We start from the raw sequence: 17,978 nt of genomic DNA, 5'->3' as shown, positions 1-17,978 counted from the left end.
CCACCACAACACATGACTACAAATGACAAAATCTAAAGAAAGTCAGACCTTAAAAAGGGCAGAGGCTGAAGATTCATTTATTAATGTAACACTTCATCTGAAATCATTTTACATCTGGGTCACAGCTTGAAATTCTTCTAATCAACCTAGTAGAAAGTATCACAAGATGCTATTGGCTTGGTGCAAGACAAGAGCAGGGAGATAGGACCAGAATTTACTGCCATAGCAAACTTTGTATGCAGGAAACATTATTGCCATTTCAATCCAGTGACTAATTCAAGGGTGAAGAATCAGGTCCTGCCAGGATCACCTGTAATCATCTTGTGGCTGCAGCCAAATGCTGCATGATTTGGAGTCTCACACAGTGATCAAAAAGGCAATGGGACAGCTCTGTATTACAGATTCATCAGTACAGCACTTATTACTGAGAACCTGGGCTAATTAGCACTGCCTCCCTGGCAGCACACACTGGGATCCAACCCATCCCCTCCCCATGGCACTGCCTGGTGCTGGGCTGGCCCTGCAGCTCACCCAGAGCTGGCCAAGCCCTGCTGGGGTGACATGGGCACATGCCCCAATTGCGCTCGTTATTCACATCACCCAGCTGCAAAACTCAACTGCAACGGTTAAACACAAGCAAAACAACCTCATTTTGTGCTTCAGAAGGCCAACTGAGAGTCCTCTCACCATCCATAAATCCAAGAGCAAGACCTGGGCGATTAGGACCGCGTGTTTCCTAGGTGATAAGCCTTTCATTTTTCTGAAAGACATTTGAAATAGAGCATAGGAAGATTAATCCTCCCCAGAGAAGGGAGAGTTCACTGACTAATTTCTCTTGCATTTAGATGTAATAATTAGGCCTATTGATTCTTCTGCTTTGTTCTTTACCATTATAATGAAATAATTAAGACAACTTCAAGGAAGTACTTGAAAGCTCATTTCACTTTGTCTTCTCAAACGTGGGCCACCTAACACTTACGTGCACACTCAAAGGGAAAAGCAAAGGTGGACTCTTGCCTTACTTATCTCCATAATTCATCAGGCATCAACTTCAGGCAGCAAAGTGCTGCCTCAGGCTGCACTCCATTTGCTGCCTATCATGACTATGAACAGCAACACAAATGAGATCCATCTGGTGCAACCAGGACACACATTGCTCTGCTAAGCTCTCACAGCAGCTTGTTATCAAGGGGGACTGGAGGGAGGCTGACCCCCTCCAAGAGTTATGAAGAAAAAGAAAGCAATACTTGTAATTCCCCCTGAGGAGCCTCATGGTCACGTTCTTACAAAACATTACACAAATGTTATTTCCAGTTCAATTTTTTTTTAGGATTCTTGGAAGATAATGGTAAAGTGTCTACACTGAAGAGCACTCATGATCTCTCCAATCTCTCAGAGAGCAGCACAAGCTGGTTTTCCAAGTACAAGTATGACACTATCCATGAAGGACCCAATCTTTGCATCCACAGGAGGAAAATGTTGCACAAATGGTTTGGGGGCTTCCTGGTGGACCTCAGGGATGTAAAGCTTGGCTGAATGGATCAGGGCCTGAGCAGTGTGCATTGCACATCTGCATGGGTACTCAGGGAGGGCTGAAATTGGCACAATTATGAGAAGGATGAATGAAGATATTAAACATGCAAAAAGTTCTGAGAAAAGCCACTTAAATTGAAAAGGATTTTCTCATTTCTAATTCAACATTACTAATTCAGCTGATAAGAGTTCTCTGATCTCTCCAGCATGCCTCAGATTTAAACAATTTTAGGCATTTTTGTATTAAATAGCCTTTCAAATATTAATCTTGTAAAAACAGAGGGAAATGCATATGCATTTTAAAACACGTTTGCTTCACGAATACCACTAAAACAAGCTGATACAAAACCATGGTCTTGCAGCCCCTGAGGAGTAAAGGCAATGACTGAAAAGAAAGAGCTCACTCCCCCAAAATGCAGACATGCTGCCCTGGAATATGACACCACATGTGTTAGATGGGGATGAGTGTTTGGGTCCAAAGAGAGCACAGAACTTTCCAGCAGTGGGGCATTCACTGCAGATGGGATTGAGCACTGGAGTATCTTGGCCCAGAATTGACATCACAGACTTCTCCACATTTTGGTGTTCATGCAAAGCCCACCCAGCCCCTCGTGGCCGATGTAGCTCTGGCAGTGTGAGCTGTTAATGTTTAATAGGCCTCTCCTGCATCCAGTGGTCACTGTGACAGCAGGGAACCAATGTTTGTGATTCAACACTTCAAACAGAAATCTTAGATGCGGCTACCTCTCAACAGGAGAAAACATCTGAAGAATGTGTTTTTCTGATATTTTTACTTCCTGAGAAATGAAGGGTGCTTTCTGTATGACTCACATCCATGTTTTTTCACTTGCGATATTTTTAAACTCTATGAGATCCAGCACTGATTGGAATGCAAAAAGTGTGACTTTACTCCCGTCCTACCCCAAAGAGCCTTTCAGCCAGGGACAGGTGACAGCAGGAACTGGGAGCAGGTCATCTCCAGGTTTACAGTGGGGGTAGAAAGCTTAAAAGAAACAGCTTTAGAATTGATGAATGTCAGCCATATGTGAAAGCTAAAAGGTTTGATGAAAAAGAAGTACACAGACTTCTTTCCGATGAGAACATAATGTGTATTTGAAAACAAACAGCAAAACTCATCCAGAATAAGGGCTCCTTTCTGTCCTCTCCAGCCAAAAATATCCTTACAGTGTAGATGAGAGATAATTTTTTTTTTAAATGCAGTTAATTAAATACATAATTCAAAGATATATCCTCATGACGAGTGATCCAATGCAGATTGTTTACATGAATTTCCTCTCACTGCACATTCCTTCCCAAATTCTGCATGCTTATATTAGGGCATCATGGAGAAACCCACACCTGTCCTAGCTGCACCCAGACTGCAGATATAAATTGTCCAGTCCTACAAGAATCAAAAGATGCAAAAACAAACACAACAAATGATGATAAAAGAGTTTCAATGCTTTGACACTGCTCCCCAGAGTCCAGCTTCTCTGTCAGCTTGGAGAAGGCTGAAGGGCTCCTTGCTGGACCAAGGCTCACCATAAAATCTCGTTGGCTGGGCTAAAATGTCTTTAGCATCAGGCCAATGTAAATGCTGCCCTTCTTTAAGTACAGTTTATTTCCTTTAAAACCCCATTCAAGAGACCTAAATGCCAGCCTCAAGCTCAGACACAAGTAAGCATTCAAAGGAAATTCACGGGCCAGGTTTTGCTCTGGGCAGAAAGATTTTGCTAATGGTTTCACAAAACTTTTTTTTTTCCTCCACAGGAGCAAAAAAGCAGAAGAAAGTTGAGGCAGAAGAACCATACAAGCAGTCAGAACAGCAATAAAACCTGGAAACTCAAAGGTAAGTCAGGGGGCAGGTGGCTGCAGATGCTCACAGGATGCACACCAGGCTCCTTGGTACTGCCAGTGTGAATAAATAAGAGTGAATCACCAAATCATCTGAAGCAACTCCTTGTAAAAGGAATAACCTGCAAAGGACTGAAAACCTGACTAATGATTAAGATCAAAAGGGGTAACATCAACACAGAAACCTATTCAGTCTACACAAAAATGTCTCCAGCTCTCCAAGTGACAGGGAACACACTGTTTGCTTAGCAGCAACACAGAGCTGTACAAAATACAGACTTTAAATGCATTTCCATTCAGATAAGATATCTCTTCCCCTCTCCACCAGCAGCTTTTAAAAGATTCATCTTGAACTTACAGCACTGGAGGGTTTTTTCTTCTCAGATTTTTAATTCACTGGCATCACAAAGACCTTTAGCAATTTACAGTGTGAAGAGCACTTTCTCCTCAGATTGCCCTGCTTTGAGTAAGTTTGTACACTGTGGCTGCCTCATTACTTACATTGCATTACACAGGGGCAAATGCAGCAGGCACTGCTCTCTGCAGCAGATGTGCCCCAGGCCAGCACCAGCCAGATGTTTCCAGGGCCCCACATCAGGAGCAGGGGCTGGGCTGCTTTACCCCAGCTGCCCTCTTACCTTCCTTCCAGCCTGAAAGTAAATCAGAGTAACTGCAGAGGACACAGCCACATCACCAGGCCACACTAATCAAAGTGTTGCAATTAGCAAAAAAAAAAAAAATAAAAAAAAACCCAAAAAAACAAAACCAACAAACCAAACAGAAAAAAAACCAAACAACAACAAACCACCAAGCCGGCAAACCAAAAACCCCAAACCTATTGGAGACACCATAATTGGGAGACACCCAAATTCTGTTGAACTGCAGAAGGAACACTAGAGGAACCAGAATATATTGCTTCCTGCCTCTTGTCATGATGGTCTCAGCTGTTTGTCCTCCTATAAGTCAGAGGGATGCAAGCCAGACTCCTCAAACCCTCATGCCACCCTCCCTCCATGTACTTTCGGTGATAGTTGCATCAGAGGTAGAGCAAAATATTACAGGTTTAGCAACTCTGACCAACAAATGCATAAAGTTTTCACTCACTTACTGACAACAAAATGGCACCTGGGCCAGAAAATCCCGTGGGTTTTCTTTAGACATGTTCAAAGCAGAGCATTCCCACATCTTGTTGCCTGATTGCTGCTTCTCTGAGATGTCTCTTTCATAAGCACTTCCCATCTCTACATACTGTACATTGGCTTTAAATACCACAGATAAATACAGGTGGTAAAAATCAGAATAGACTGCAAGAATCTCACCTTCCTCTTTGGAGGCACCTGTGCTTTCTTGGTGGGGCAGTGAGCTGCTGCAATGCCAGGAGGACAGTCCATAGGAATACATGACCATTATATGTGGCATGTAGAATCTGATTTTTCTGCATACCACCATATGGAACAGAATCTCAGCGGCATCAAACGTTTACCTAAACTCCATTAATGTCTTCTGCAAGCCAATATTTATAGCATACACACCAGTAGCTGCTGTCAGAGTGTGTATAAATGTTAAACTGAACTGTTAAAGAAACATAATGACAGATGTAGAGATGCTGAAGAGTGCAATCTATTCTAATTTATGATAATTTATTTCCATCATCTGGAGCCCTATTCAGAAGAGAAAGCTGAATGCATCCCAAAGCGCATCATGGGGTGGAGTGTAAAAATCCCCAGAAAAAAAAATAAATTCTCTTTTAAATGAAGCAAGAATACTCTTGTCCTAAAACCCAGGACATGCTCAGCAATCTCTCTGTGCAGAAGCAATACAGATGTGGGGTACTCAAGCCCTGCCTCTTGGCAGCCCAGTGACACACGGGTTTCAGTGCAATTTGGGAATAGCTGGGAACTGTTTGTCCCATGAGAGATGTCTGATCATTGCTGAGTCACTACTTTTGGGGGACTGAGCCGCACAATGAACACTTATGAGCTCTGTCAGAGCCCCTCCAGCTGCACAAACAAACAAAGCTGCACCCGTGGGTGGCCAGCACTAACGAGCACACAAATTTGAAGAGGGAAAAAGCCATTTTTAGAAATGACTGAACTATGCCATGGTGAGCTGCATGGCAGAAAGAGCTTTTCCATTTGATTTCTCAGCAACACAAGCTGTGCTGGATCAGTTCTGCCATGAGACCCAAATCTCATCTCCATCTCATGTTGTCATTCTGCTGTGAAAGCCATGGTGGAAAGGATGAAAAAAAGAGAAAAGAGAAAAAAGCAGTGACAGCACTTGGTCCCTGCAGTGGGGACCACCGCTGGGACATGGGCAAGGAGCTGATTTTCATGGCATCATCCCTGCCTGGGCAGCAGCAGTGGCAGGAGGCTCGTACCCCGTGGCACAGCCAGCATCCCCTGCATATGTCAGCCCGCCGTGGAGCCAGCTCCTGCTGCCTGCCAGGGCCTCACAATCTGGACAGGCACAGATTCTGTGCTGGAACAGGCGCCCTCTCACTGAGCTGCCTGCCACGAGTGACAGGCTGCCACCGCAGCCCCAGGACCACACAGCAAAACACGGGGGCTCAGGAGTGCTGGTGCTCTGCTGAGGGGATTCTAGTGCCCCTGCACAGCTCTGAAAAACTCCACAGCTGGCCAGAAAAAGGGCTGGGCACACAGTACATGCATAGGCTACAGCACCAGCGTGCACTCGTGGACTTACATGTCAGATGACGATTTTCAACCAAGATAATTTTCTGCATTTTAGACTCACTTGTCTTTTCCCAAAAGAGTTGTCATCTCTCAAAAAAAAAAATCTTGACTTTTCTAAGTGCCCGTGCTAAGGGTTTGCAACATCTACCCTGGGAACACCAGTGCTGTGCCTTCAGTGAGCTTGGGTTGGCCCCTCACCCTGTGCCTGCTCTGGAAATTAGGTGCCACAGCCACACTAAACCATTCCAATGGGCAAAAGGGCCCCATCACTGACCCCTCCAGAAGGACTGAGCCTGGGGCACCTCAGCAAGGTGTGCAGAAGAGGAGAATACAACCATTTCTGTAGAGAATATCTCTTTATAGAAATATTTTGTCTTGAAATATGGTAGTTTCTGTCACAAATATTCCTCCATTCACGATCTCACCAAAGTCCTAGTTTTGAAAGGAAATTGAGATTAAGAATTATTTTTCCCTCAAGTAAATGAGATTTCTTTTCCCAAAGCAGCTCTACCAATGAGTCCTCTTGATATAGCAATGACAGCTTCTTCTCTGACATTTTAGGTACAACCCAAACCACAAAGGACAAATACTCCACATGATCCTTAATCACCTGCCCCAGCCTATAATCCACAAGGAAACTCCTTCCAATACCTTTCCTGCTGCTCTGTGCCTGGCTGCAAGGAAAGCCAGCTGCCTGCCAAATGCTCCCAAACCGAGCACTTGGCTGGGATTAATCGATGGATGTGCCCAATATACAACACACAGCATTGCTTCTGCTCTCTGACTGAAAAATCAAAGTTTATTAATTATTCCACCCAAAATTAAATTCCTTTCACAATAAAATATTCTTTCTTGGCATCAACCCTCTCAATGAGTAATTCCATCAAGGAAACTCTTCCTGTAGCACCGCTCACAGAAGATTAAAAAATGGAGTGAATATGTTTAGAGAGAAACTCCACTGAGCCACACTTGTGAGTAATCCCTCTGTCCACATGCCCGTGGGTCACCAGTTGGAAAAGGCAGCCTGCAATGCACTCAGCACTTGGCAGTGAGCAGCTTTTGCACTTTTATCCACCCTCAAATGCATCCTTGCATCTGTGTGAAAGATTAGAACAAAATGCTGCGACGACACAACAGCACACGCCATGTGCATCAGCTCACCAAGATCAAAGGCACACAGCAGCGAAGAATTTAATTAAAATGTTAAAATTAAACAGGAAGGCATCCATTGTTTAATTTTTTGGCAGGCATCTCCTTTCAAACCGGGTCCTAATTCCATCCCAGCACGCTGACTGCCCCTGGAGATGGCAATCCGGAGAGCCCTGCCGGATTCATCAGCCGCTGGATCCGGCGGTGGGGGAATCCCACGCTTGCTTTGGCTTTCAAGCACAGTCCCTAAAAAACCACTAAGAGAAACTGAAACTCAGCTTCAAAGGATAATTGTTGCTATATACATATTGTGCAGTAATAAGCCAATTTCCAGTATCAAGCCTAAGCCCCATGGGCTGGGCACAAGATACACCCAAGAGCATCATTCCCCCTTACAGTCCCAGCAGGGAGGTGTGACCTTGCCATGTTCAACCATGTTCAAAACACCCTTCCCTCCACACAAAGGCTGTTTGAAATGGGGTAAAAAACTGATGCAAAGAAGTGGTGTTTTGTGTGCAACATGACCTTTGTGTGGGGAGGAGAAGGGGTACACAACAATGTGGTTTTAGACTTGCATGCATGCAGATGGGGGCCCTGTCTTGTTTGGTTTTGCTTTGAGCACACCTCCAGCACACAGCCAGGGAGAAGATTATTCTGAAAACAGTTCAAGCAATGCTCAAGTTTGCTTGCTCAATAACTGTAAGATATTTCCTGCCTTGCTGGGGTATTTTGGGCTGAACACTTAAGGCAGCCACAGACCATACAGCTCACCTCAGGGAGGTTGAACCAAGAAGCCAGATGTCTCCTTGGATTTTGGGAACCTAGAAAGGAAGATTTTGCTACTTCTTTAATACTATTGGGGATGCTAGAGAGGCTTTTCACCTAATATGAAGATTGTCAGATGCAGTGTCAAACATGGGGCCCCAACACAAGCACCCAACATGCACATGACAATAGATTTAAACTGAGGTATATCACTTCAAGCCAAAGATACTTTGGATTTGCATCACCTGAGAAATTACACAGGAGGGCAGAGCATTAACATCAGGAAAAGAGAAGACTGAGGACAAACACAATAAACTTCTCTTAGAAATTCAAAGAGCTACTATAGAGCTGTTACTATAATTTACTTCCTGATGTATCAATGATCTTGCTGATGTTGGTTAGCACTTCATTTTGAAATCTTCTGGGCAGAATTTCACCCTCAATACTTCAGAGTTTTGAGTACTTCTGGTGAATATTCAGTCAGGCTGTTCACAGCAGCCTCTGGTACTTCTCATAGAATAAAGATCAAGTTGACAGGTTGGGACTTTTGCAAGAGTCAAACCAGATTTATTTCTGACAGCAGATCTGGGATTGTTCACCTCTCCACTGAAAATGGATAAAACTTCATTAAAATCATCCTGCTTCAGTTTTTCTCCTGCTTCCTTAACACCACCTCCCTCCTGCACATTTTAGTGACTAGGATGGGGTCTTCTTATCAAAGTGGCTTTTCCAGTCCAGCAAAAGCTCCCTGTGTCATGTCTGAGCACTGAAAACATCCTCACCAGCTTCTGCCTTGCAATGGCCCTGCCAAACTGGGCTGAACATCTGCACCAGCACTCATCCAGGCCCTGGAGCCCCCAGAGCTCCCCACAGTGTTTGTCCCAAGCCTCAGGCTGCAGCACTTGCTGCTCCCCACAGTATTTGCTCAGCAGCTCCCACAGGCTCTGCCTCTAACACAGCCTTCTCCCAGATGCTAAGGCATTCTGGAAAAGGCACAGACAGAACAGCTTGCTCAGAGAAACACAATTATCCCTCCATTAGAACATTGGGGGAAAAAAAAAAGGAAAGGTAAAACAATAAAGGGCAATGAGCACATTACTTCAGCTTTTCCTGGGTCATGCCCCTACCCCTCTGCTTTAAGGGCCAAAGCTGACATTCATCCTGTGAGACCTTTCTTCTCTGCTCTCAACACTGAGGTTCATAACATTTGCTTCATGCCACAGATGGCTGCTCATCTGGAAAACCCTCTCTCCTTAGGGGCCACACCAGTCTAATCCTCTGCTGATCCTCCTCCCCTGGCAGCATTATGAAAATACTTCACCACAGCAGAACCCAGGCTGTCCAACACAAGACTCTGCTCCCTCCCACCACAAACAACTTCTGAGCCTGACCCACAGGAGTTTTCTCTCCCCACACCATCCATTCCAGCTGAGCACTTGCAAATGAGTGCAAATGCCCCATCCAAAAATCCGGAGCATGCACTCAGGGATGTGCCCGCATCTATAGGCTGCTAATGACACAACACCTAGTACTTTTGTTATATAAAATATTCTTAGAGAATGCTTCCTTGCTTCAATAAATATTATATATCAAAGCCTTTCAATGACATAAATTAAATCTACAATTATAATAATTAGAATTCCCATAATTTTATGTGATTTAGGACTTCCCTTAAGAATGGAAAGCACTATTAGCTTTTATAACTGAGTGAAGTATTCAGAATGGGAAGACAATGCTCCCAAACACAAACCTGAGAAGTCTCTATCACAACCAGAAGATAAAACTGTGCAAATTAAAGGAAAAGCTTACAGTTTGCCTATATTCAGTATTCTTATGCTTTTGCCAAAAAGCAAGCAAGCTGTCACCTTAGCAACAATGTCACACTTTGCAGCACATATGCCACTTTGAACAAACACCTTAAACACAGCATCTCCACACTGTATATATATGCCTTTCTATAATGTTCTAAACAGCACTCTGTAGACTCCCCTGGGAGTAAAATCCATGCAGACCCCTCTGGCAGCTGCCGGGCTGGGCAGACAGACAGCCAAGTGCTGTTTTCCACACTGCACTCCAGGCCCATACTACAAAGCATTTTCACTCAGTGCCCAAGGGGAAAGCTGGGCTTGCAGAGGTGCAGCTTTGTCTGCTCAGGCAGCCCTGTGCAGAGCCCAGGGTCACCTCTGTCTGCCTCTCCTCTTTCCCTGCTCAGGACAAGGTCCTGTCCCCCGGAGCAGAATGGAGAACTTCACCAAGCAACACCTCCTGCCCCTTGGGACCACACACAGTGCCATGAATGCAGGTTAAGCCAGAGACCTGAGCATCCAAATGATAAAAAGGGTTTCATCAGAAGCATCTCCAAGCCTGTCCTCTCCCAACTGCAACATCTGAATCCAGAGATGTCAACATGCAGGGCTTTTACCCGGAGCTCCAATTATGCAGATGCTGATTTACAGGAGTGATGACTGAAACATCGCCCTCATAAAAATTGTCAAGGAGACTTTAACTGTGTTTGTCTAATAGCAGAACCCTCTATCTGCACACATCTTATTGCTAGTTTGAAAGTCAGATCATTTTTGTTCTTCTTTTCATAGAAACCTGGTTTGCATATATAATCAAATTTAGCATTAATGAGTCTCTTTTCTCATCTTCTATTCCTAATGCTTCAAACAGCCACACTCACATAAGAGCAGCCATTGAAATGGCTTGCCATGAGATTTCACCAGTTTCTCCTAGGAACCTCCAAGCAGCAGCATTAAACTCCAAAAAGTTCTGCTCCTGGATCCCTGTCTCTCAACCATATGAGCTAATCCTAAATAATTATTTTATACCAGGTCACACTCTGGGCTGTTTGAGAAACATCAGGATTTAAATGAACTATTAGCTGACCTTTTAAAAGCAGCTCTTCCGTGATCACAGCATGGTCCTAAAATGGAAAATGGTAGGCATTTTCCAGATGAAAGATGTCATTTATTTGCAATGTGATCGGGCACTGCTGACCTTTTCTCTTCCCTGTATCAGCATTTGTACCGTTTTAACAGCAACTTGCTGATAAGCAGAGTTCTCAGTTTCCAACCAGATATGCATGCAGATAATGATGGATGTGAACAGCAAAGCAGTCAGCTCTCTGCAAACTGCATAAAACATGGGACCACAAGGCAGATTTCCTGTTCTTTCAATTGTGTTCTGGGTTTTCAGTCTTTAGAGCTCCCATCTTTTTCTGCTACCTTGATCTAAAACCGTATCTTTTATCAAAGCCAGAGGTCTCAGAATCATGAGACTCACAGTAGTTGAGATTTTAGGACCACAAGGTAGGCACTGCCAGTGCTTGTACTGCCTTGATGCCAGTCCCACTGGCAGAGTGACATTTGGCTTCCACATCTGCTTCAGTGAGACTACAAAAACCTCTCAGATCCTTCCTATTGCACACCTGATGTCTAACAGCAAAACCCACTTCCTGGGCTCTTCCTAATAAAAATAACTCATCTGACAGAGTTCCCTGCCTGCAGATTGCCCCAATAAGTGCTCAGAGTTGCAGGCCAAAAGCCAAGGACAAATGAAGCCTGTTCCCAGGGCTCAGGTCTCCTGGATGCTCACACATCTTGTTGGTTCATCGTGGCAATTTTTGCCTGCCCAGAGCTGCAGTGTATTTTGCATGCATTATGCTAAGCTGCCTATAAGAAATCATCCAATTAACGACAGCTTACAGAGAAGGGTTAGTTACACGGTAATTACCTTTCTAATATTAAAATACCATAGAAATGGATTTACATTTTTTTGATTTAGTGGCACATGTTTTACTGACCTGACACTACACATACAAGACCATTGAGGCAGCAACTGGGATCCAGTTTACAGGAGCAGCTAGGTACTTACATCCCCAGGCAGACATCAAAAGACTTGGCAATACATTTTAAACATGTGTACGTGCTTCTTCCACAGCAAGATGGATGGACCCAGCACTAAATGCAACATCTGATCCTGGCATTGTACAAGCAAAATCACCAGGCAATGAGAAATATTACTTTTTTTAAAGGCTTTTCTTTCAATATGTATGTAGAGAAGATCAAACACTCAACTCTTCCACCCTGCATCCATGAGGAGCATTAAGCTTCAGCAAGATAAACCTGCTCCACCAACTAAGTACCTGCCCATACCAGAGTAGCCAGCAGCCTTCTGGTTAAGCAAAAACCAAACACTTATATACAAATGTGGTGAAGAGTCTCAAGCAACTATAAAACATCTCAGACCCATAATACATTAGACAGAGCAAACTACTAATCACACATGCTTCATGGAAGCATTACATTCTTATTTCTTCCCCATTTATTTTCAGCATCTCAAGATATCTAGGCTTTTCTAGGGCACACTTGAAAGCATGCAGCTACTTATGTCCATTCATATGCATGCAAATATAATCCAACAAAAGCACTCCACGGCCAGATGAGCAATCAGCACTAGGACAAAAGACAAGACTTATTATCAGTCTTTCAAGACTCAGCTTCCCTCTGCCTTCTGAACACACATCTGTGTGCAAGGCAGGAGGTGCTAACCCTTTCAGAATCTATACCATCACAGCAAGCTTGACAACAGCCTGGCCTTTCTCCTGGCTCACCAGTCAAGTGATCACAGCGTGGAGGCAAAGCAAGGTTAGCTCAGTCCATGTGCACCACACGCACATTTTCCAAATAACCTTCATCCAATCCCCCCCAGAGATTTGTTGTCCAATGTTTTGGAACTCTTTGGTACATCCCATGGAGATGCTCATGAGCAGAGATGAAAGCCAATCATGCAAGGCCTGCAATGTATTTTTTTTTTTTTTTTTTTTGCATAAAGGCAAGAAATAAAACAACTCAGACACGTTTGAGTTTACTGAACATTGTAACATTCACTTCCAAGTTGTCCTATTAAGAAAAGCCATAGCATCCACAAGATCTGTCGTGTAACATAAATGATTCACAAGTGCCCTGATAAAAGCTGCACTGGCTTACACAAAGTTGCAGCGTGGCCTTTGTGCCAAAAATACCCCCTGCCCATAGCAACCCAGACACAGCTGCAAGTTGGTGGAGATGGGAGCTCCCTGCAAGGTATTTTAAAACACCAACCTATGGATAACCACCAAGGCAATCACAGCATCTCCTGACTGGCACAACGGTGGAGTTTCTGCATCCTGCTATTTATGGAGGAATACAGGAAAGACATTATGGACATTTATGGAGGAACACAGGGAAAGACATTCTGGACGGCACTGCAGCTCTTGTTACTTTACAGGAAACCGACAAGTATCAGGTTGCTTTGGGTTTGCAGAAGGAAAGCTGTTTGTCGCAATTCACAATGTAATTAAACATACACACCCACACACCCCACCACCACCCATGCCCCCTCTGCCCTCCGCAGCCTGGGGATACAAAGTTCCCATTTGTACAAAAATATTTTTCCAGTAACAGCCCGAATACAGCAGGTAGCCCCTATACCCATCACATTGCCTTGCTTTCTACCTAATTTCCTCTTCTAGGGCTCCAGAGAGAGAGGCAGCAAGTGCAAAACAAATAGACCAAAAGTGACAAACTTGCTGGCCTTGCTCACTTTTTGCAGACCCCAATAAAAGCAGTCTAAACACATCCAGAGAGTCACAGGACTGAAATTAATCCAGGGAGATGAATGAAGGTATTTCTTCTCTTTCTTCCTTCCTTATTCATTATTGTCAGGTGCACAAATAAGAGAGTTATTTTTCAAATGAAGTTGTAAGAGTGTTTGCGACATTGCTACTGGTTGTAGTGCCACAGTGGATTATCTGAGAAATAAGCTTCAGAAGAACATTCTTCTCATGCAAAGATCTGTGGAGTAACAGCCAAGGGACTGAAGATGAGCAAGAACAAATACAGCTTTTGTACAGTTCTTCCCTGCCCCCTGCACATGCCATGAGTTGACTGAAAGCTGGAAACACCCAGGCCTCACCCAGTACAGCTGTGTGCATTTTTCCAAGTTCAGATTTGTGATCCACATGCTTTATTGCCAAGGTACAGTTCAAAAAATGCAACTCTTGCATAATTGCTACAAGTTGATTTCTTGGTTTCTTTTCTTTCTCTTAACCTTTCCCAGGCCTGAGCCAGTGTTGTTTCTTAATGGCTTCTAAATGCAATTTCTTGTCTGAAAATGAGATTACAGTGTACATAGGAAATACAAATGAAAACAAATTACAGTGCTATGAATATTCAGAAGAATCAGCCTTATCTCAGCAGCTTCTCTCTGGGTGTTAGGTGACCATCAAAGTAGGAAACTGAGAAGGTCAGATAAGGTCCCTGTTCCTTGGGACAGAAGTCCATGTCTGAGCCAGATTACAGGTAAACTGGAATCTGCATACCTGAAGATTAATTCTGCAGCAGTTACAGTTTCACATCTGAGGAACCTCCAAGCCATTTCAGTTGCCTCCAGACCCACAAACGTGTGCACCCACAAACACAGGGATTTCAGCAGCAGTGGCTCAGGAATAAGGATGTGGCCAGAGCCACTGTGAGCCACCCCATACAATGAGTGAGAATTCAAGGCTGGGCTGCATGGACAAGCTGAGGACATTTTCAGGCTGCACCACCTCCACCCTCCCAGCCTTCCTGAGGAACTCCCACAGCTCTGCCATCTGTGCTGCAGCACCACAGAGCCTCCCCCCAGGCACGAGAGCCACCCAACGCCCAGCATCACTGCGTCACCAGCTGGGCCATGAACTTTATTCCCTGGCAGATGCAATCTAGGACTCAAGTGGGAGGTGATAAGGGTGTAATTTAACTGCTCTGATCAAGTGCAACAAGGTCTGTGAGGCTGCTGGGGGACATGGAAGAGGACACAGAATTGACTGGAGCATTTGGTCTTTTGAGTGTTTAAGGTTTAAAATTATGGCTAGGCTGATAAAAGGGGTCTGAGGGAGAGGTGGACAGTTAGCTGGGACTGGGAATGGTAGAGAGAGGTGGACAGCAGTTTGGAAGCATGGTGAGAAGAGAAGGAAGATAGGGGAGTAAGTTTAATTGAATAGAGATGGAATTCCAGTAATCCAAAAAGGCTTTCAAGTATATTAAAAAAAAAAAATTACTTCCACACTGTGAAATACCATAAACTAAACTGTGCTTAATTCTACTTACACATACATGTCAAATGGATAGAAAGTAACTTCTCAGATCATCTTAAATATTACCATACTCTGCACCCTTTTCCTGTACTCCCTTATTTGCCCAGGGCTGTCCCACTCGAGCCGTGTCAGAGAGCTCCGTGCACACACGGCCGCGTGTGCTGCTGTGTACACACACAGGCAACGTGCACTTGCAGCAGCCAGAGCAGCTCCACTTGTGCCTTCCAACCGTGACAAAGGCAGCTTTTATATTTGGCTGTTGGAAGAAGTTACAGACCCAGGGAAGTGCCAAGAGAAGAGTTCCCAATCGCTGTCCCAAGGATGCCAACACGCTGGCTGGGGCGGGGACAATTTTCCCGATGGATGACACAGCCCATGCCCATCAGCCCAGAGTCCTCCCCAGCAGGGCTCACTTCCCAAGCCCCATCAGACAGAGCCTCATCAGGCAGGCAGCCAAAAGACCACGCTCCCAGCAGCTATTTGCCATGGAACAGCTTCGCTCCTGTTCTTCTGCCCCGCAGTGAGCACTGCACAGTGGCTGAAGCACCCTCAGACCAGCACCTGGGGCTCAGCCCTGCATGTCCTGACTTCTCCCTGAGGCAGGAGCAGCAGGGCTGGGTGGGTTTGCAGAGCTCTGGGCAAAGAACACAAGGGACCTTGTCCATCCACTGCCATGTGCAGGTGACCCACTCTGGGGGCACCCTGTCCCGGGCCATGGCACCGCCACATCACCATTGCCCAACTCCACAGGACCTGATGCTTCAAGGTGCCCACCGGGGAAGAGGAGCTGCTTCTGGTGAGCAGGGACAGAGTCCGGGGTGAGCAGCTGCCCCCAGCACACCAAAACACCCCTTCAGAGGCACCCTGGCCGGGCTGCACGTTGCAGGTGCCAACATGTGGATAAACACACCCGCACAGGGATGCGCCCCCCAAAATACACGCCTTACATAATTCCCCAGCCAGTCGGCGTTAGGGGAATGTGATTAATCCTCCATGACATGTTCTGAACTTTCCGTTCAGAGAGGCTCTCTGCTCCCGCAGACCTACCGGCGATGGATGTCATTTGACCTGCAGACTTCACTACGAATGAGCATCAGAGCAACACACAGTGACATTGCTCCGCACACCAATTATCTGCCTCCTTCCCCGCTCGGCCCAGAGACAAGTTTACTAAATGCATAACGAGGATTTTATTTTCCTCGCTGCTTTTTTTTTTTTTTTTTTTTTTTTTAATTCGTTTACAGCCAGCACACGGATAGCGGGGGGGTCACCCACAAACCCAGCGCTGTAGGACGCGAGTCCCCGTCCCCATCCCCCGTGTCCCCGTCCCTCAGCCCGGCCCAGCTCCCACCTGTTCCGCCGTGCGCGCACTTCGGCCACAGCCCCCCCAAACCCCTCCGAGCGCGGCACTCACCCACTCGAGCACCCTGAGGAAGGCCAGCGGCTCCTTCACCACGCGGAAAGTGCCGGCGGAGGCGAGCTGCGGGCAGGGAGAGACGGAGAGAGGGGTCAGCCCCGCGCCCGCTCCGCGCTGCCCGCGGCGCAGCCCGCCCGCCCCTCACCGCGGCGCCCCGCGCACCTGGTCCACCGCCTCCATGGCGCCGCAGCCCCGCGGAGCGGAGCCGAGCGGAGCCCAGCGGAGCCTCCCGCCCGCCGCCAGCCGGGATGCGCGGCGCTGCCCCCGCGCAGGCCGGGCGGAGCAGCCGGGCGGGGCCCGCGCCCCCCGCGCCGCCCCGCGGAGCCGCCCCGGCCCCGGCCCCCGCCCGCTGCCCGCAACGGGCCGCCCCGGCCGCCGCCGCTCCCGCGCTCCCGATAGCGGCGTTGGCCTCCTGGGAATCTGCGTTAATATTTTTTTGTTGTTGTTTTGTTTTTTTAAATTTTTATTTCTGGAGGAAAGCATCAGGAAATTTTTTTTTTTTTTAAAGAGAGAAAACAAACTGCCTCCTGAGCGCGCGCACATAACTATTAATATTTAAGGGATGCCCCCCCGCTGCCCTGCGCGCTTCCGTCCCCTCAGCCCCTCCCGGGACGGACTCGCTCGTCTCCCCCGCGGCCGCAGGGCTGCAGCTCTGCGCTCTCAGCCCTCGCTCCCTCCCGCTTTTTCGAGCATTTCCTTGACAGCAGAACAGCGATTTCTGCCTTGCTGTTGTCCTGGCCTCATTTCCCAGCAGAGCCTTAACAGTTCTAATGCATCCCGGGTGGCACAGCCCGGCAGGAGCGGAGGTTCCCTGTGTCCATCCACGCTCTCCGAGAGCATTCCCAGCTCCCTGTGGCATTTAAACAGCACTGCGAGGATTTTGCGATGGAGCAAATTCCTGCCCCAGTAAGGGCTCGGGACACAAATCCATCAACCCGTTTAAGAACACAACAACCCCTAGGTTGAGACCCCGAATCTATAAATATTTCCATAATAAACTTCCCTGCCACCCTGATAACCAGTTGTGCCACCAGAAGGACACCAGTGCTCAAATAGGATTTCGGCCATAAGTAGGTCAGAGATGTGCCTAAAAAATACCTGAAGCTTTTATTCCCTGGAAGGAATCGGCCATCTGCAAAAGTTAAATAAGTCAATTAGTTTTGCTCAAACTACATCTCTGTTATGAAATCCCCAAACAATAATCTAAATGCACTCTTGGAGTAAACAAGATGGGGGGGGGGGGGGTGGGATGGGAGTCAGAAAAAGATGAATTTATGAAGTTTCTACTGGAACTTGAGGCAGTCGATTTTGTGTCAAAATCACAGATCTGGAACAAACTCAGCTGAAGTCTGGCAGCAGTGGGACTGGGTCCAGATTTTTAAAAATTTATATATATTTTTTTAACCATACCAAAACAGCTTTCAGGTCAGAATTACATTAAATT

General features: G+C 46.2%; 1 protein-coding gene across 1 annotated transcript in view; it reads right to left on the bottom strand.

Moving 5' to 3' along the window:
- Positions 1-16,802, bottom strand: part of SYNPR (synaptoporin) — a 98,037-nt gene extending 81,235 nt beyond the window's left edge. The window contains exons 1-2 of the mRNA XM_063164927.1: positions 16,697-16,802; positions 16,532-16,597 (exon numbers count right to left, since the gene is read on the bottom strand). Coding sequence (XP_063020997.1) covers positions 16,532-16,597; positions 16,697-16,714 — 84 coding nt within the window. The 5' untranslated portion in view covers positions 16,715-16,802. The remainder of the gene's footprint in view (positions 1-16,531; positions 16,598-16,696) is intronic.
- Between the last annotated feature and the right edge of the window lie 1,176 nt (positions 16,803-17,978).

The sequence above is a fragment of the Melospiza melodia genome, chromosome 10 (genome assembly GCF_035770615.1).
Source record: "Melospiza melodia melodia isolate bMelMel2 chromosome 10, bMelMel2.pri, whole genome shotgun sequence".
Lineage (NCBI taxonomy): Eukaryota > Metazoa > Chordata > Aves > Passeriformes > Passerellidae > Melospiza > Melospiza melodia.
The sequence above is the reverse complement of the archived record's forward strand: the minus strand, read 5'-3'. Positions and strand labels throughout refer to the sequence as shown.